This window comes from Drosophila arizonae, chromosome 5 (assembly GCF_054131065.1).
Source record: "Drosophila arizonae isolate 15081-1271.41 chromosome 5, UAZ_ARI_1.0, whole genome shotgun sequence".
Lineage (NCBI taxonomy): Eukaryota > Metazoa > Arthropoda > Insecta > Diptera > Drosophilidae > Drosophila > Drosophila arizonae.
The window spans coordinates 16,306,156-16,325,703 of record NC_142925.1 but is presented as its reverse complement, the minus strand read 5'-3'; the positions used below and the strand labels follow the sequence as shown (position 1 = coordinate 16,325,703).

General features: G+C 41.6%; 7 protein-coding genes across 8 annotated transcripts; 3 read left to right on the top strand and 4 right to left on the bottom strand.

Annotated features, from left to right (window-relative positions):
* Window positions 1-1,854: 1,854 nt before the first annotated feature.
* Window positions 1,855-6,709, bottom strand: Cap-D2 (CAP-D2 condensin subunit). Its single transcript, XM_018012621.2, has 6 exons — window positions 6,445-6,709; window positions 5,872-6,343; window positions 4,910-5,805; window positions 4,706-4,847; window positions 4,553-4,640; window positions 1,855-4,495 (listed from the first exon to the last, which is right to left on the bottom strand). Exons 1-6 carry the CDS (start codon window positions 6,569-6,571, stop codon window positions 1,940-1,942), a joined length of 4,281 nt encoding a protein of 1,426 aa, XP_017868110.1. The 5' UTR covers window positions 6,572-6,709; the 3' UTR covers window positions 1,855-1,939.
* A 35-nt stretch (window positions 6,710-6,744) lies between these two features.
* Window positions 6,745-9,072, top strand: LOC108617012 (nucleolar protein 9). Its single transcript, XM_018012622.2, has 2 exons — window positions 6,745-7,077; window positions 7,141-9,072. Exons 1-2 carry the CDS (start codon window positions 6,888-6,890, stop codon window positions 8,961-8,963), a joined length of 2,013 nt encoding a protein of 670 aa, XP_017868111.1. The 5' UTR covers window positions 6,745-6,887; the 3' UTR covers window positions 8,964-9,072.
* Window positions 9,073-9,205: 133 nt separating this feature from the next.
* Window positions 9,206-9,890, top strand: sPLA2 (secretory Phospholipase A2). Its single transcript, XM_018012629.2, has 2 exons — window positions 9,206-9,507; window positions 9,563-9,890. The coding sequence occupies exons 1-2, from the start codon at window positions 9,206-9,208 to the stop codon at window positions 9,813-9,815; spliced, it is 555 nt and encodes a 184-aa protein (XP_017868118.1). The 3' UTR covers window positions 9,816-9,890.
* On the bottom strand, window positions 9,858-10,491 carry LOC108617018 (phospholipase A2). Its single transcript, XM_018012630.2, has 2 exons — window positions 10,256-10,491; window positions 9,858-10,190 (listed from the first exon to the last, which is right to left on the bottom strand). The coding sequence occupies exons 1-2, from the start codon at window positions 10,489-10,491 to the stop codon at window positions 9,929-9,931; spliced, it is 498 nt and encodes a 165-aa protein (XP_017868119.1). The 3' UTR covers window positions 9,858-9,928.
* A 186-nt stretch (window positions 10,492-10,677) lies between these two features.
* kappaB-Ras (NFKB inhibitor interacting Ras like 1) lies at window positions 10,678-11,599 on the bottom strand. Its single transcript, XM_018012628.2, has 2 exons — window positions 11,460-11,599; window positions 10,678-11,382 (listed from the first exon to the last, which is right to left on the bottom strand). The coding sequence occupies exons 1-2, from the start codon at window positions 11,571-11,573 to the stop codon at window positions 10,867-10,869; spliced, it is 630 nt and encodes a 209-aa protein (XP_017868117.1). The 5' UTR covers window positions 11,574-11,599; the 3' UTR covers window positions 10,678-10,866.
* Window positions 11,600-11,778: 179 nt separating this feature from the next.
* Fa2h (Fatty acid 2-hydroxylase) lies at window positions 11,779-19,439 on the bottom strand. 2 transcript variants are annotated; one of them, XM_018012627.2, is made up of 4 exons: window positions 19,188-19,439; window positions 14,928-15,295; window positions 12,549-12,776; window positions 11,779-12,489 (listed from the first exon to the last, which is right to left on the bottom strand). In XM_018012627.2, the coding sequence occupies exons 2-4, from the start codon at window positions 15,270-15,272 to the stop codon at window positions 11,992-11,994; spliced, it is 1,071 nt and encodes a 356-aa protein (XP_017868116.1). In that variant the 5' UTR covers window positions 15,273-15,295; window positions 19,188-19,439; the 3' UTR covers window positions 11,779-11,991. The 2 variants fall into 2 exon arrangements, with proteins under 2 accessions (XP_017868116.1, XP_089325430.1); XM_089469304.1 differs by lacking the exon at window positions 19,188-19,439 and adding an exon at window positions 16,300-18,640.
* On the top strand, window positions 12,899-14,887 carry LOC108617014 (uncharacterized). The gene is made up of 5 exons (XM_018012624.2): window positions 12,899-13,133; window positions 13,200-13,698; window positions 13,759-14,120; window positions 14,187-14,345; window positions 14,414-14,887. The coding sequence occupies exons 1-5, from the start codon at window positions 13,073-13,075 to the stop codon at window positions 14,584-14,586; spliced, it is 1,254 nt and encodes a 417-aa protein (XP_017868113.1). The 5' UTR covers window positions 12,899-13,072; the 3' UTR covers window positions 14,587-14,887.
* Window positions 19,440-19,548: the final 109 nt, after the last annotated feature.

Here is a 19,548-nt window from a genome sequence, read left to right as displayed (position 1 = left end):
CACACCAGTGCTTTAAGTTCTTCAGAATTTACTTGAAATTAATGGAAAGCTCCATCAAAATATATAATAACAAAGTAAAGAAAAACAAGTATTAAAAGCAATATTAGAATATCAGTAATGAAATATGAAAATGAGACCGAAACACTTATAATATGGAATACTCAATTAATTAATATTAACAATCTAATAATAACTAATATCAACAATATAATAACAATGAATACTAACAATAATAATAACTCCTATTTATTAGCAAATATTTGTTTTGCCAATAAGACCAATAAGAATTGCGTTTACTCATTGACTCTCATTTATGATGTTCGAATTTCCGTTCAACAAAATTATTGAACAAACGCATTAAAATTTCTTTCATTGCCCTCGCTTATGCCAAAACACAAAACAAAACTGCTCCGAGTACCTGCTATTCAAGCCAAACTATGCACATCAGTGTTGACAGTTTAGCCTATTTCAGGCTAGATCTAGCCTATTTGGAAGTGGGCTATTGAAAATAAGTATGGGTTGGAGTAGCCAGAAATGGGACGTAGACTATGCTAAGGTGCTAGTCCTTAAGACAGGTCCTGATCCTTAAGAGTAGTCCTGGTCGTTAACAGAAGAAACTGCTGCAATAATTTAAAATATGTCTGTATGTATATACGAATGTACATAAGCGATTTAGCATATCAACATTTAGCCTTGAGCAGCCTAATGTGGTAATCGGATTTAACTATTCGTGTTTGATTGCCTATATATATTTGTTTATATGTCTGTATATGCCGATAAATATTTGTTTGTATGCCTGTATGTATTTCTGTCTTTATCTGTCTCCCTATCCATCTCACAGGCTGTCCCTCCGTCTGTCTCTTTGTCTCTCTGACGAAGAAGTGCTACAATAGATCATTCAAGTTCTCTTTATGTATGCAGCATTATGCATTTCGTATTTATAGTTGAGTAAAACGAAGCTCGAACGCTCACAGCAGCAGAGAGCGTTCCCATTGGTCAATTAAAGCTCGATTGCAACGACCTCTACCTGACGTCGGGCTCAACATTTGAGCGCAACTTGTGCTGAGAGCGTAAGTGGCCCTATATAAAGGGCAGCAGCAGCAGAGGTTCTTCAGTCACCCAGGTCTGTTGGGGGTCAGTAGTATGGCGGAGTAAAGTGAAGTAAAGTGTGTGATCGATCAGCTGAGCATAAAAGACTTGGAAGAAAGAATTAGAAGAGATTCTTAGAGGAAATACTTGGAGGACTTTGACTTTCTTAGACAAAATTTTATGAGCAAACACTTGGAGAAAAGACTGAGAAGAAATATTTGGAGATAAGATAGAAGAAATACTTAGAGGAAATACTACATATTGTGTGTCAAATTATTAAGTTTGATTTTTTATTTTCATATATATATCATGATGGTCACTGCAATAATTTATTAAATATATTTGGTGCTTGTGTCATTTTCTTCAACTTTTTATCTAATCTGCTATTTTAGCGGCTTTATCCTACATTTCACAATCCAACTTAACAGCTGGCAACACTGATGCGCATGTGTACAGTGGAAGTGGAACACTCTGTATGAAAACCTGAACGGCTGCTGAGCTGCTTCCACGAAAGTGACAATATAAGGGGATTACAATTAAACGCTCTTCAGAATAGAATAAAAACCAAAGGCAACGGGACTCAGTGAGCATTTGTGAATTGCCCACAAAGCAGATTAGAGCATTAATGGAAGTGTGTGGGTGTAAGTATATGTATGTGAGTATGTGTGAACTCCTATTCTTCATTTCTCCTAATCTGTCATCGACTGTCAACATGCCACATGGTTTTGACAGGGGAAGAAGCTAAAATTGATGTAAATGCCTGAATTTAAAATAGTAAAAATGTAGACTTTATTGTAAAGAATAAGTTAAGATTATAAATACAAAATTGGTGTCGGAATTTCCGACGATATCATTTGCGTCCTCGCCTGGCTGACTGCTTTTTGTTCGTGGGTCTCGCTCCTTCCTCCTCGGAGCCTTCACTGGAGCCGGACGAAGGCGCTAGCTTCTTGCCCTTTTGCTGTGGTTTTTTCTGTGACTGCGGACGACGCGCTGCGGGCGCCTCATTGCTATCGGAGCTCTCCTCGGAGCTGTCCTCCTCGGAGTTATCGTCCTCGGAGCTGCTCTCTTGTTGCGCGTTTCGTCCACGTCTGCTGCTGCCCGCTGCACCCTTTCCTAAGCCACGTCCGCGCTGCGGTTTGGTTGATGGCTTCTTCGATTTGTTGCCCTTGGCCTTCGTTTCGTTGTGACCCTTGTCGGACTGAGGAGCATCCGTGCCCTGTTCGTTGACCTGCAGGCACTCGTTGAGCCGCGTCTCGAACTCCGTGATGACCGCCTTCAGCTCCGGCTTGGCCAGCTTCGAGGTATTGGTGATGATGAGCTTGAAGGACTGATAGACCTCGTCCACCTGCACCTTGTCCTTGAAGTGCTGCACGTTGTCAATCAGCTTCTTAATGGATCTCTCATTGTAGGTGAGCAGACTCAGGCAGTAGGCAATGTCGCGCCACTGGCGCTCGACACGTGTAACGGGGAAACGCAGACACAGCTTCTCCACCAGCGTCTCGATGTGACGATCCTTCTGAATGAGGCCCAGTATGTAGCGCATGACCGTGCGATATTTGTCCTCCTCCAGGTGCAGATTGACATCGCCCAACTTGGAGATGATGTCGGGCAGCACGTTATACAATATGTTGGACTTGTTGGCAATCTCCTTGAAGAATTGCTGGGTGATATTTTTGATCTCGTCGCTCTCATCGACAATGCACAGAGCCAAGTCCGCTATTTGCCCCTTGACCCGTATCATTTCATGCAGAATTAGATGCGACAGCATCTTCACGGCGGTCAGGCGAAGTTCCGTATTCTCCTCGTGCAGCTGGGCATAAAAGTGTCCCGTCCAGGGCTCAATAATGTTCGGGAAACGGAATGTCAGATCGGATAAGCCCACCACTGTATTGCACTTGATCTTCATGTTCTTCGTCATGTTCAGAATGTTCATGAGGAAGGACATGTTGGACTCGCAGAACTTGGACGAGACGGTCATCAGGCGCGCCAGTGCCAGCGTCGCAGCCTGTTGCAAATCCTGATCTCGATACTCGCCAGGTCGCTTGCATATGTTGATGATAATTGGATAGATTTTGGACATCAGCGCATTCGGATCGTATAGCAGCATGTCCTCGCAAATGGCATTGATCTCCTCGGCAATGTTATCCTCTGCCGTCGCACCCACTAGATCGTCATCCGGCTCCTGCTGCGGCTCTGCGGCAACGGTGGACAAGCGCTTCCTCGCCTCCATCGCAGAGACGTTCATTGTCTGGCGTCGCAGTGCGCTGCCCGCATCCTTCTTATTTTTTTTCTCTTCCAGCGCTGTCAGCTCCTCGCGATACTTCATGTTGTTGTACACATCCATATCCAGGAATATCATCTCCTTGATGGTCATGTAGCCAACGCAGAACAGAAATCGTGTAACCAAATATACTGGCAGCCCGACCTGTTGATCCTCGGCAACTTTAGGCTGCGACTGGGTCTGTGACATGGGCAAGGGCTGGGAGTGTGGAATGTCCGTCGTTTGCGTTTGTACAGGCTCCTCGGCAGACATTGACACCAGCCACTGATCGTGAAAGCGATCAATTAGCTCACGCACAATATTCTGAGCCAGCTCGTCGGGCGCTTGGCACATCCGATAATAATACTCGAACACGCTCATGCCCATGGCATCAAAGTCCGGCAATTGTGGATGGAAGAAGAAGCTCAGAAATAGCTGCGTAATTTGCTGCACGAATTTGGCATCGCTGGCGCAACGCTTATAATACTTTGTGTTGTTGTTCGCCTCGATGCCATTGACGAGGAGCTGCAAGCAGCTGGTGAAGATGCGAGGATCCTGCTTGGCACGAGCGCTTGTCGCTATATCCTCTATGATAGCTCGATTGGCCGAGACTATGGTTGACTTGGCTTGCGAGGCCATAATCAGCAGCTGCAGAGCCAAGCGGGACTCATCGTTCGTGGTGCCCTCCAGCTTCAGCGTAAAGCGTTCGAATAGCACCTGAATAATGAGCGCATCAATGTCCTCGCTCTCCACCCATTCGGTCATCAACGTCTCCATGGCCGTGTAGTGTCCATACTCGATTTCCGAGAGAAACTTGGAGAGATTCTGCACCACCTTAATGGCATGCGCGCGCTCCGTCTTATCCGTGGTGAAGAGCACCTTGCGGTAGGCATTGCAAACAGCATCACGCTTCTCCTTATCGGATGACCAGACCAGACTCAGCATCCGTTGCATGCCCGCATCTGTGCCATGGATGCCAAACAGATAGCCCGTGGTGAACAGATCCACGGCCTCAAACACATCTGTGTTCGTCTTCGACAGCAGCAGTTCCATAATTTTTGGCATCGCGGCCGTCGCCACATGAGAGAACTCGATGCTGTCCTTCAGAAACTCGACAGTTTTTATTTGCTTCTGCATTTCCTCGCTCTAAAAAGTTTATAATTAAATATAGTGTGAACTAATTATAAATAAATCTGAGCTTACGCTATCCTTGCAGCCATTGGCAAGTGAGATAAACGTTTTGAACAGCGCCATAAAATATACACAACGCTCTTCTGGCTTCAGCAGCTGACTGGGAATAAAAATCATATTTAAATTTAAATAAATATTCCATTAAAGCTATTATGAAACACCCACTTCAATTGTTCGTTGCCCGCCGCAAAGTCTGCTTTACGCACGAGTATTGTGGCATCTTTGTAATTCTTTTGCAACAGCAGCTCCAAAACCTTTTTCACTATCTCATCGTACTCCTCCTCCTTGTTGAACTCCAGTTCTGGAACTGATAAGCAAATGAAAGCTAAGTAAATTGTGTTCAAGCTAAGCCACAAGAATCAAACTTACACAAGCGTATATTCTCCTCAATAATGGGCAACAGGTCGGGCGCGATGAGATCCCACTCCTCGTCCATCTTTTTGTATTGCTCCCGCTCCTTCTCTATCACTTCATCCAACTCTTCCATAACCTTAACTTCCTTCTCGTGGTTCTTCATCAATTCCTCAAGCTTCAACTTTCCCGAATACGGGTTGTTTTCGAGAAACGCCTTGATCAGCTGTATGGCGGACTTTCGCACCATTGAACTTTTATCCTCCAACCGACAGACTGCCTCGCGCAGCACTTTGACCAAAAAGCAGAGCGGTATTGCGTGCTGCGTATTCAGGTGATGCCAAATCTGTAGGACCTTTGATCGCACATGTGCCGAAACATCATTGACATGGTCCAGCAAATGATCGAGAAATTCGTTGCGCGCCTCTTTCATATCGTCCTCCAGCCCCTCAGAGGTCAGCTCGCCAACCACAGCATCGCCCATTATCTGGAGCACACAGTTGCGCAGCACATGCGACTCGCAGTCGAGCATATCATCGCCCAATTGGGATAGATGGGGTATCATCAGCTTGGGCGCAATGCTGGCGAACTCGGCCAGGAAATTGGAAAAGTTTCGCGAGACTGCCGTATCCGCTGTGTCCAGTGTGAGAGCTTCAACAATATCTTTCATCAGTATGGAGAAGACTGTTGAGATGCCGTATTCCTCGTGCAGCAACAAAATGCCATTTGCTACGGCTACTGCCGCATGCTCAGTGCTGCGCAGTATTTGGAGTATGCGAGCCGGAAAAGTGATGGCGTGATTATATCGTTTGATGGCGATGCCAAAGATTTGGAAAACGGTGTCAATAATATGTCGGTTATCCGATCGCGGAGGAACGGACTCCAAAGTGCGATAGCAAATATCACACAGCATGCTGCAAAAGGAAGACATCGCTTCATCAGTAATCAGTATTAAATGAATGGAAACTTTTCATACTTACGTTACAAAGTTTTCTTCGGCAACTGGAGGACTCCAGAGTTTCTCTAAAGGGCATTGTAGAATATTATAGAGCTGCACCAGAAACTTGCCACGCTTCACATCCCAATCAGGATACTCTTCCAATACCTCGCCCTGCTTGGCTCGCTTTTTCTGCTGGTTCAACTGCTGATCTCGCATCGCCTGGTGGACAACGAAGTCAATCCGCTTCACGACATTGACAAACAAGTACATGGTCATTTTAGTCAAATTTAAATAGCGCACACGATCGTGTGTGGACAGTGGCTCAATGCTGCTTAACAGCGGCGTCAGTTCTTCCCCTAATCTGTCCACGGTAAGATATAGAAGATCGAAGGCACGCTTCAGATTCCGTATGGCCGTTGGCTCATTTGCAGATGTTTCGATTACCGAATAATAGGTATCAAAATGTTCGAATATATAAAATGGATCACGCTGGTGTAATTTACTTTTACATGCTGTGAACGAGGAAATGGAAGTAAGTTCTTTTCTGTTTACCGATTGTGCGCTTGAAATGAGCGCGCGCCGCTTCGCGCACTGATTATAACGCTTTACTTACCAAGCAATTGGTCTGGTATTTCGTTGGTAGTGTATACCTGTTGTACATAGTACTGATCGCCGCGTGAATTAAGCAAATCATTATTTTTTAATGGTAAAATGAATTGGAAATCGTGTGTTTCCTCCATTCTGAAATAGTTTGCTTAAAACTGACGCTTATTTTGTAGTTATGAGAGATGGACGCTGCTTGAATAGTGTTCGTAGTACGGCAACGCCATCCAACGATAGCAATCGAGCAGTCGACGACAAATTTGACTAATCTATCGATACAAGGTTTATGAAGAATATTGTATCAGCACCAAGCAACGATAATAATCGGACAATCGACCACACTTCTAGCTATCGAAATAGTTGTGGGCGCACGTTGTGATAGAATATAAAATACATCCAGTTATTCTATTGCATCGTAAAGTTGCACTTTCTGACAGTATATAAAATACAATCATGCAATCGGGAAATGGTGGAAAACGTAAAAAACCAAAGAAGAAGGGAAGTCGGTTTTTACAAAATGCAAAGGGATTCGCCAAGCAGGGTATTTTCGGTCGCGGAACACACATTGATGATGAGCAATTTAGTTACTTCATAAACATCTTGGATGCAATGAAGGCTGGTCTCAGCGATGTGGAGGAACGAGGTTTGTAGCAACTACATAATACATTTGGTGTGAATTTACCAACTGATTTCTCTTTTACAATAGTTAACATGGCCAACAATGTATTTGACCAGACAAATGAGCAGGAAATTCGTTTAGCATCCAATCAAATAGTGTCCAAAGCTCTCGAGTCTCTAATTGGATTTGTGGACGCTCCACATCTAGAGCGCTACTTTACCAAATTTGGTGAGAGCCTCCGTCCCATGTGCTCTGACCGTTTTGCATCCCATGTTCTGCAAAAGATGTTGGAAATAGCATTTCTTCGAGCATTGGGTAAAGATGCAGCACAGAAGTCAGAAACTGAATCGGATGCTGCCAAACGACCAAAGCCCGATGCCGCACAAATCGAGGAGCAGTACAATCTGGAGACCGAGTTCAGCGACGAACATCGTGAGCAGTGTCGTCAATTCGTGGTTCGCATCTCAAAATTCATGTTGAACAATCTGGAGGACTTTGTGTGGGACTCGTGCGCCACACACATCATGCGTACAGCTATACTCTGCCTAGTTGGCGTTCATGTGCCCAAAATAGCGTTCGAAAAAAGCGGCGTAGACATGGCCAAGTATCGAAAACTTTACACAGTTCCAGAGGAATGGCATGAAGTAATGAAAGAGTTTCCACAGCGCTTGGAAATGTGGCCACAGTTTCCAGACTTTCCTTACGAGGATCAGACGTCTGCCCTACTGGGTGCTATATGCATTGCTCTGGGCGTCGTTGATAAGAGCATGCTCAAGCATTTTGGCAAGAAAATCCTAATGGAAAGTTTTCTAAAACCAAACGATGAGGCAAATCCTGACGATAATGATGAGCTAAAGGAAGCTAAAAATGAAATAGAAGTTGATAAAGATAAAGGTGAAGAAGAGAAATCGGCTACAAAAACTAAAGAAGCCAATGCTGATACTGAACCGCCACCGGAATCTGAAGCTGATGTGGTACTACCCAAAGTCTTCCACTACCAGAGCGCGATAATATTGCTGGAGACACTTCTGAGTGTGGCAGGTGCCAAGCTGCTGACACAGCTCTTTGCCATGCTCTTCAGCGGTCGCATAGCTCACCTGGCACTGCAGCGGCAAACCAACTTTGCCGTGCAACGTCTGTTAAATAACATACATGAGGCGTCTGACCTCGAGTCAGCCTTTAATGAGCTACAACCGTACACTGAGGAGCTGCTCCAGAGCGGCTTAACTGGCGTAGTGTCTGCCTTAAGCGGCGCCTGTCTCCGGCTGGGCGCCAAGCAGGCGCAAATGATCGCCGCACTGCAGAGCGCTCTGCATGTGACCCGCGACAAAGAGAAGTCGAAGATGTTCTTCACCTGCCTGATCAAGCTGAAGCCGTATGAGGTTGTGGTGGACGATCAGTCGACCTTTGTGCACTTGCATGGCTCGCTGATAGCTCAGCATTTGCTGAAATTCAACAAGCCCATTTTCCTGGTCAACAGCATTCTGGAATTGCCGGCTGCGCAGCTGGCGCAAGTGTTCAACACGCCAAATGGCTCCCACATTGTCGACGCGTTCATGCAGAGCACATATATTGGCGAGAAGTCACGAGAGCGTCTTATCCGCCAACTGGAGGGCTTCTATGTGGATCTGGCTATCACACGGCATGGATCACGCGCCTTGGAGCAGTGCTTCAAGGCGGCCCAGGAAGCGCAAAAGCTACGCATTGCCAAGGAGCTAACCTCAAAGGCCAACATGACCAAGGGTTCGCCATTTGGGCAGCTTATCTATGCCAAATATCGTTTGGACACCTTTAAACTGTCGCCCACTCAGTGGCAGGCGAGTCTGAGCCAAAAGGTGGAGGAAGAGCAAAAACCTGAAAAGATGAAGAAACGAACAGCGTCCGAGTTATTCAAGGAAATTATTAATTAACTTGTTAGATTCAGATATATATAAACTATTTTTAGAATATATGTATGTAATAAATACATTTAGCTCGTTCTGAAGCTAAATAATATTTTATTGTAAAAAACAATACAAAGTAATTGCAATATTAATTTTAAGCGTAAAAAAATTTGTTATCAACTCGGCTCAGCTCTTATCAGCTGATCCACACGGTAAAGCAGCTGTTGATAGCTCAGTTTCACTTTTGGCTTCAACCGACAACAATCAACATGAGAGCAGAAATTTTCTTACTAGTATTATCCTTTATTGGCGGCTCGTTCGCGTTTGGCGACGAGGCCATATTCGAAGACGAAGACATTTACAACCAGGCGTTGCCTCCTGTGAACCACACAGGGCTCACGGTGCCCGGCACCAAGTGGTGTGGACCTGGCAATACGGCAGCCAACTACGATGATCTGGGCCGGGAGCGTGATACGGACAAGTGTTGCCGGGAGCACGATCATTGCGATGATATCATGGGGCCGCACAGCTCCATTCACGGTCTGCCCAGCAACACGGACTGGTTTCCCATGTAGGTGGTTTGAAAAATCAATAGTTCGACCTATCTAAGATTCCTTTCGTTTCAGCTTGAAGTGCAGCTGCGAGCAAAAGTTCATCAACTGCTTGCAGGCCGTCAACACGTTGACATCGAACACCATGGGTCGCGTGTACTATGCAACACGGCACAGATGCTTTGCACAGGGCTATCCCACCACTGGATGCAAGGAGTATCAGCTAGGCGCCATACGCAGGCGTTGCATTCGGTACACGGTGAACAAGCGGGCAGCCAAACTCTGGCAGTTCTACGATATGCCATTCTATACAATCGCCAAACCTTGACCCACAGAGCTCTAATCAACAAAGTATATATACACATATATATAAAATCGAAATACACTTTATATAAACCGAAAAGCTTATCGCAAAATTGCGCCTGAATTCAATAGAACTGCTTAATTCTCCTCGGCGCTGGGATGCGTGTAGAAGGCCAAATCATAGAACTGCCAGCGGTAAGGTTGAGATTCGTCCACTTTGTAGCTTAGACAACGCTTCATGAATAGATCCCACTGCTGCTCCTCACAGGATGCGATTGGCGGCCCATAGGCAAAGCACTGATTTCTTGTGCTGAAGTATATGCGACCCAAGGCAGCCGACTCCACGTTGTGCAGCGAGCTCAGGCACTGTCGAAACTTCGATTCACAGGCGCAGGAGAAGCTGTTGGCGACGAGAGATGTGTAGGAGCTGTAATCAGGGATCATTTCTCATCTCTCAACACTCACATGGGGAATAAGTCATTGTTGGTCAGACCGTGGAGCTCAGTGCTAGGTGAGATCTTTTCGTGGCAATTATCATGCGCCCGACAGCACATGTCCAGCTCCACATCAGTGCCCAGATCATCATAGCTCTCAGCTATATTGCCGGGACCACACCATTTCGTGCCGGGCACCGTTATGCTTAGACCATGTGCAATCGCAAGCATCGCCGCCAAGGCAACAACTAAACTCTGAGCGGTCATGTTCAATTCAAGAGCCGAATTTATACTAATCTAAGAGGAAGACGAGAAGCTGTCGCAGCAATACAAAATTTTTAGTGAAAATACCCCGAATCGCTGATGTTTCCAAAGTTCAAATTGCTTTTCGTCTGTGACGCTATTCGAATGCTGATTAGGCTTAATTGCGACAATGGGTGAATTCACTATCAATAGAATTAGCATACCTTCTATTTATATTATATACTAAGAATATTTTATACATTTGCATGGGCCACATTATTGCCCAGCGCACATTGAGAGTAATAAATTAAATGGGGTGATTAATACTTGAACATATTTGCATTAGTCATTTTCTATACTAGAGTTAGGATTTTCATATTTCAGATCTGATTGCACTTGTTAAACCTCGCTTTTCTGACGATTCTGCATCACCTGGCGAAGCTGAGGGAAGGTGCTCTTCGTCTGTGGTGGATGGAGACGGGCACATAACATTGTGAAGGGTTCGTAGAGCGACGGACGTTCCATAACATTGACAGTGTAATGCTTAATGCGTTCACGTTGGCACCAATTGTTCGCTCGATCCATTATGGACTCGACGGGAATAGGTGTTGCGGGTGGCGTATCCTTTTTGCTGCGAGCCCGAACATTGGCCAGGACAATCACAGGCACTTCTTTCTTTTCCTTGTGCTTGTCTATGTCGGTCTTGATGTCCGCCAACATATCTAAGCTACGTGGATCTGTTGGATCATAAACTAGTACAAAAGCATCGGGAAATTGCAAATAGTGACGCGGCAGCTGAGCTGCTTGTTCGCCCTGTAATCCGGCTGTATCGTAGATTCGCAAGGTTTCCCGAGCGCCACCACGTCCTGTATCCACACTCGCCACATATATATCCTCGATCGTTGGATGCAGCTCCTTTAAACAGATCAATTTATTTAGATAAATATGTAGACTGGAAAAACATATGGACAAAAAAATCATGGCCCACTTACTGTTTCGGTGTTAACATTCCCATATACCAATTGTTCGATTAGTGCAGTTTTCCCGACATTTTTCATACCACATACCAGAACTTTGCCAACTTTTCCAATTTTCGCATTAAGCATTTTTACAAATTAAAACAATAAATAAACAAATAAACAAACAAGAGTGCCTACACTTTCTCAACATGAACTAGGTGTTGCCATATTTTTTAATCATAAGAATTTCGACATATCGATAGATAAATAGATACATCGTCAAATAATTAAAAGCACCTCTGTGTATTTTGAATTGGAAAATATAAAAACAAATAAAAAGAAAATAAATATATCGTCAGTTCAAACATATTTATTATCACTTATGTATATAATATATATACTTAAGTTCATATTAAAATATTTTATGTGCTTAACTTTAATAATAAAATACAGTTAATCGTATATTATTTCTTAGTTTAATAAAATTGTCATCTTATTTATTTTAATTTCTAAATTTTTAATTTGTTCTCATACAGCAAAACGTTGCAAAACGACCAAACGACTCCTACGACCATCGTATTTGGTATCTTAACTTCCTCAAGTGTATGCGTGTCTTAAATACAAAATCCCAAATGGGGCTGCTAATGCCATAACCGAGATCTTGGTGGGCAAAGTGATGCTGGTAATGATACCTTTTCATGCGGTACAAATGATGACCAGCCGACGGATTACCGTAATGTAGATAATAATGTATCATATCATAGCACAGGTATCCTAGAAGAGCACCCGAAAGCACCAAACGGGGATGATAATTTTGTAGAATAATGCTTAACGGCGTGTATATAACGACAGCAATGATAACTCCAGGCAACGGCGGGAAAACAAGACGCATCGAATCAAATGGGACTTTGTGATGTAGTCCATGTATCAAGAAGTGAAATGTGCATAGCCAAGGTCCACTGTTGCTTGTCAATCGTACATGAAAGACCCAACGATGCAATGAGTACTCCAGAAGTGTCCAAAATATCACACCAAAGACCAAATGACTGATGACTGTTGTGATCTAATGGAGAGGATAACGTTTATATATGTAAGTAATAAATGTAAATGTCAATAACTTACTTCTTTCATATTGTGTGAGTTTGCTTGGACCTCATCCCATCCGCATGCAATAATTGTTGGGATCCAAAACATTGGTACCACCCACCAAGGCGTTTTCGTGCACATTTCCAAATACCAAGGACCAAATAGACGCAGCGGTCTGTCGACTGGTTTGTGTACCCATTCATCATAATGCTTTGTTATTTTTGAAATTTGTGGCAGCATAGCTTTTGACCAGTCCACGAGGTGCTACAACAACAAAAAGATGGAAAGTTGATAATAACCGTTATTAGTCAGCCAGCGGCTTTTCGATACTTTCAGAAGGTGGCCATACGTTTTTTGACTATTTTGCCTATCGATATATGTATATGAAATCAATCAAAAGTTGGCGTCTCAAGCAGCTGGTTTGTTTTACTTCAAAGCTGACATTTGAACGGATCGGTTGGTTTCATTCCGTGTAAGCTGACAAACACGGTAAAATTAAAATTGTGTCTATATATCAACACATATTTACGTGTTCTGGCTAACCAAAATTTAGCAGAAACATGTCGAACACCACAGTACGTGCCCCAATACCCACATTGCAAGGCATGTTTTCAGTGCCGCGTAAGTATAGCTTTTCCCAAAGAGCCATGGCAACCATAAATAAATATGAATACAATTTGTCCATAGGTGTCACACCAGGACGTAACTTCTTAAAGGAGAACAAAAAGAGCTTACGTTCATTGGAAAAGACAACCACTGAGAAGCTTGCTGCTAAAAAGCCAGTACGTCCCAAATGGATGCCCCCGCTACGTCGCACTGCGTCCGAGGTGCGTGAGGCGCAGCGCTGCGATTCAGAAAGATTGTCTTCACGACATGTCGATGATGAAGTCTGCTTGCTGCGTCCTCAAAAGAACACACGTTCGCAGCATAGCCTGGACAAGCCGCAGCCAGATGCACGTGAATCACAGAAAGACAAAAAAGCTCGTCCAACACAATCGAAGTCGCAGTCGCAACTGCAACCAGTTCAACAAACATATCCACCGCAACCACAACAACAAATGCAAACAGTTCAGCAATCATCGAAGCGTTGTCAGTCATGTAACAGCGAACACAGCAGTGGCACCAGCATTGCCATACAGACAGACGACATCACGGATGAGATTTATTTAACTAATGCACTCAAAAAGTAAGTTTCTCTCTCTAGTTATAGCAAACACAATGCGAACTTTCTTTGAATGTATTATAGGTGCAATCTTGACAGTAAGACCGTATTAAGTGAGGGGCGTAAGTATCGCGACGATGCTAGACCCGATTATGATTACGACCAGAACTACGATCAGTACAATGATGAAGACGAACAGCCACTGTCAGCTCGATCCAATGAATTCCCCAAACAGCCACTGTCAGCTCGATCAAATGAATTTGCCAAACAGCGTGCCTTAGATATTGATGACAACGAAACCATGCCCTTGCCAGAAATTGAGAACATAGGCTTTGAGCATAATGATGAAGAGGCACCATTGAGTGGACGCAGTCGCGAAACAATCGCCACCGAGGCTTCAAATATGACCATCAAATCAAAGCGTCGCAGCGAATACAAGCTGGGCTGTGAGTATAACATGTAAATAATCATTTTGCATCTTGTTTACTAGAGTTGTTTAAATGTTTTTGCAGCACGCGATGATTTGCGCTTGCCGCGCTATTTGGAAAAGGAGAAGCGCGAGAAGGCCCAGGCCAAAGAACGTGCAGATTCACGCGATCCAGACTGTCCACGTGGTCACGTCTTGATGAGTGAACCGGAACGTCTCGCCGCTTTGGCAGCTGCCCAAAATCGTGAGTTGCCCATTGTAATTCAATAAATGCAATTCAAATCATTTTTCGCTTCAATTTTCATTTTTCAGGCTTTGAGTTGCTCATTAACGAGTTGAATCACATGCCCATGACTACTCAAACTCTACGAGTGCGTTCACGTAAGGCTGAGATCGATAAGGAACTGACCTCCGTCGAGGACGAGATACGCATTTACTCCAAGGCAAAGGTCTATGTGAGAGCAGCTAAATCGCGAAATCTCTAAGACAAAGTCGAATTGCGTTAAGTGTTTAAAATCAATCAAAGAAAAGGATCTCCCACTCCAAGAAAAAAAAGGTTTCTGACCTCAAGCAATATCACTTGGTCTCTGGATAAACTTGACCAAATTGGATAAAACTGGACCAAACCTAGTCTTTAATGTGTTACTAATAGTATTTATATTTTTTAAACGAGCTTCAGATGACAACTGTAAAGAACAAAAAATGGCATATGGACTAGCATGTAGAGAAACAGAGAAGAGTGAAACGAACTATGAATAAAGAGTCAGATGAGTGAAGTGAGTCAAATGTAGTCGTATTTTATTTATCTATTCGACCTCACACTCACCTCCATGCTCTCATCCAACTGATTGTTGTTGCTGTCCTCCGAATTTTGTGCCGCTGACTGCTGAGCCAGCAGCTCAACTCCATTCTCCGCCAGCTTTTCCGCCCTGCGCTCATTCGCGCTATTCTCTCCATCGTAATCCACTTTGTACTCGCGCATCAGGTACATTGCAGCATCCGAATGCGGCGGAGCTTTCATGAAGCGCGATGTCATATCGATCTGATTGAGACCCTTGAGGGTATTTAGTCCGCCCGGATGCTTGTGCAAAAAATTGGTTAAATCATAATAATGCTGACGGTATTTGACTATACATTTAGCTTTCTCCTCCGGTTTGTTCCGGGCAACCATCTTGATGGGCTTCCAAATTGCAACTGCAACGGAAATCGTTCATAAAACAATTATTAGCTAAAAAAAACTGTCATCGATTTCAATCTATTTAATTAAATAGCTGCACGAAATGTAGTTCAACTACTAATATTGTAATTATCAAGTGCAGCGACATAATCCGACTGATGATACAATTAAAATTGTACTTATTTTTGGTTGGTTAGCAAGTTCTACACCACCTAGATGTATACATATACCCGTTAGATTAGATATATGAATGTAATCCAGGTGTTTGTCAGCATGAATAGTCGATAAAACTGCGACTTTCGTTTTGATAAGATAACAGATAACCAGCCTAAAACTGAACCTAGTTTTATGAGTTCCATAATTGTACCAATCCTATTTATGGCCATTGCTATCAATAACGCTTTGATAGCCTAGCTATTTCGACAATTTAATAACATTTACATCACATTCGTATTGCTGAATACATTTTACAAGAACTCAGAATTTTATTGTTCTGCAAGAAGTGAATATTCTATGAATGATTCTGATTCAAATGGTTTTCTGGCAAACATTCCAATTGGGTATATATTTGAATAATTCAATAAATATTTCTAGAGTATTTATATGAGGCTAATAATAAAATATGTATAATAATATAAATTTCTATATGTAGGAAATCGTCTTTTATCATATAAATAATTTCTGAGTAGAAAGTATATTTATGAGGGTATTAAATAATATGTATACAAAATATGCTTTTATATATTTTAGGAATTTAATGAGTATATTCTTAGTAAAAGGTATTTTTATTCGGGTATTAAATTATAAAATAGTATAAATTCCAATAAATAACAGAGTTTCTTTGAATATATTCACATATATTTTTGAGTTATATGTATATATTTATATATGTGTATATTCCACCAAGAGAGTATGCACATTAATAGATAAACTATATATAAGTTGTGGAGTTGTTTGTTTAGCCCTGCTCGATATGAGGTTAAAGTCAGCTTATAAGCGCCAAGTAATACCCATAACTTACACGTAATCTTAACACCTGAGTCGATTTGATTTATTTTAAATGTTTGGGTTTCTACATTAATGTTTATTTAACAATCTTTTATGCTTAACACAAAAAAACCGCTGAGCTTCGTAGAAACAGGCAGCGGCTACAAAATATGACTGATGAAAGACGGCTTAGGCCCTGCAGCGAACTGAACGAATAACCCAGTCAAAAGGTGAGAGAGAAGCGGCGCGAATGGCGCTAAAGTGTCTGCCAATAATACGATATAATATTAGGTACAACTCTTTTAGACACTGTTTAGCTCTCAACTTGCTTATATTTATCATATTACTATGTCTAAATTATAGATATATGTATCTAGCAACATTTATATAGATTGTATACCTTAGTATTCTTGGTATTCTTTAAATATATTGTTAAATTATTATTGGATATATTTCAAGTTCTTAATTTCCCTCTAAGTACAATCAATGAATTCATAATAGGATCCCATTAAGCCCCAGCGATTCATTAATATGTTAACCACAACTATAAAACCCATTAATTGCCATAGGCCTTCATAGGCCTTGCAGTCCTTTAGTCATAAATTCCACAGTATTTCTAAGCGGTCTGCCCTGTTGGTAATAAGCCCAATTAGTTAAGTAATTGTCTCTAATTATTTGCATGTGAAAATTTGCAAGCTGCGGCAACCATCGATACCCCCCCGAAGAGGGGTTGGAAGTGGCTCAGACGGTGCTGGAAAGGCATGACGTTCGGTCTGTGCATTTGGCCCGAGGCACATACTACATGCAAATGCATGTGGCATTCCTCTGAATATAGAACAGATGTTGTTTTCAGCTAGTGCCACTTGTAAGACTATTTGATATTGACCTCTATTTGACTGTATGTGGAGCAGTCTCATTCCAAATACAAATCCATTGCATTTATAGAGATCTCATTCCCTTTCAATAAATGCCATCAATTCCCCTCGTGTTGATTCTTATTCTGAATAAGAATTCTATTCATTCCATTAGTTGTTATTTCATTTGAATAATTTCTGAATTTCAATTTCATTCATTTCAAATCTCAATTCAATTTCATTTATTTTATTATTTAAAGAGCTTTGATTTTAATTATTTCCACTCTTGATCCAATCTATTTAAGCTCTAATAGAGTATCGATTCCAGTCTTTGGCATTAACATTTCCATTTCCATTTTACATTCATATTTATTAAAATGATTGTAATTCCATTCATTCCTGTTCCAAATTTCATTTATTCCTATACCCCATTTATATGAGGCATTTATATTATTATCCCCATTCATTTCCATCCGTTCTCTTTCCCACTTTCCCACTTTCTCACATTCTCAATTACTTTCCTTAAAGTGCTACGATTCCTTTGCTTTCCTTTGCCCATTCCAAATGATTTGTATGCTAATATAGTTTCAACTCCAATACGTCTCAACCCTGTTATTATAGAGTTATAATGTCAATCGTTCCCATTGTAATTTCCATGAATACTAGAGTTTTGGCTTTGATTTTTTCTTTGTGTACGCGACAATGGGAACGTACAACCCAAAATGCCGACCATATATACATATACATATTATTCTATATGCCCATATAGTTGGTAAGTGTGCTAAGTAAAGAGACTTGCAACTTATCAGTTATCGCTCTATCGCTGATAGTGCGCCATGTTAATGCCGCGTTCCGGGCAGCGAGGGTTCTGTCGAAGTCCACGATAAACCCAAACTAAACATGGGCAAGGTGTTTCCATGCTGATAGGCCTCCATATAGTGGGCTTGACTCATACCTGTGGAGTGTATTCTTTTCCATAATATATTGATTAATAGGCATAGACAGCAACTCCGCATTTACTTGATTTTCGTAGAGCTCCTATGAATGCTTATCGCAGGTATGTGTTTTTTTGGACTTGGTATGATTTAGTTATTGTCATATCTCTTGCTTGGTTTCGCTAGCCTAGCTATCATCATATCAGTGCACTGCTCGACAGGTGTGCGCAGGTGTGTGGGTGGGTGAGCGTTTGGCTGTGTGCGTTGCTTTTGCCAGCTGAATATTATCCATCAACGCGTCTCTTTGCACTTGCCACCGGGTGTCAGACTGTGTGACGTGTTTGCTCTGAATTTATGGAATCGCAATGTTTAACATGCTTCGCTCTTATCGATGTATCTTATCTGTTGGTTCGTTGTAACACTTATTTTAGTGTCACCTCTTATTATTTTAACTACTTTTCTAATCGCATTTGGTTTATTAGCTTTTACAGTACAGAGGGCAATATTACGGAACTATGTATAAATTGTTTTTGGAAATTTCAGTTTATTTTGTAATAAATTTATTAGGTTTCAACATGGCTAAATTATTGCGAAATCAGACATTTGAAAACCTTATCTACTTTTTTCCATTAATATTAGCATTTTATTTTTAATTATTATATTAAATTTAAAACAAATTAGGGAAATTTGATTTTTATTTTTAAATATTTTGATTAGGTTTCAATATAACAAATTTTTTTGAATTATGTATATTATATTTAAAACAAATTTCTTAGGCACTAGGTAAATTTGATTTTTATTTTTAAATATTTTGATTAGGTAATAAAACAAAATTGATAAAGTTAAAACTAAAATGTTTAGTTAAATTTCAAATTAATTTATTCATCATTTGTTTATTCAGAATTCATTTAAATTTTATTTTGATTTTGGGAAAAATATTATTTAAATTCACTTAAGTATTTGCTGTTTTATAACTTTATCAGCCAAATAACTAAAGTTATGTTAACTATATTTCAGTTCGTTGAATTAACATTTTCAGCTGAAAATATTTACAGAATATCAAATTCGTCTTTTTAATAAATAAAAAAAAACTGTACACATAGAAGTAAAATATATCTCATTGATGCACATACCACTATGAATAATATATGTATATGTATGTATCTATAGAGCTGACACTTATCAAAGTGCTGCGAGATCAAATATTATTACAAACAGCGAAAAGCCGTAAGAAATTAATTGGCAAATCTAATCAAACGCGATTATTTGTTTAGCTAAATATTGCGTATACGCGTCGTATACGTTATCTTGAGAACGAACATCAAACCAGCCCAACCAGCCGACCGCACGCAACGCAAAGCAACTCGCAACTAAAATTGAAATTGAAAATGAGCGCCCAACGGTTTGAAGGAACAACGGACGCAACTCGACGTCAATTGTTGACGCCGGCAGCGACGTCGACTGCGAAGCCCGCAACTATTATCTTTGCTTAGT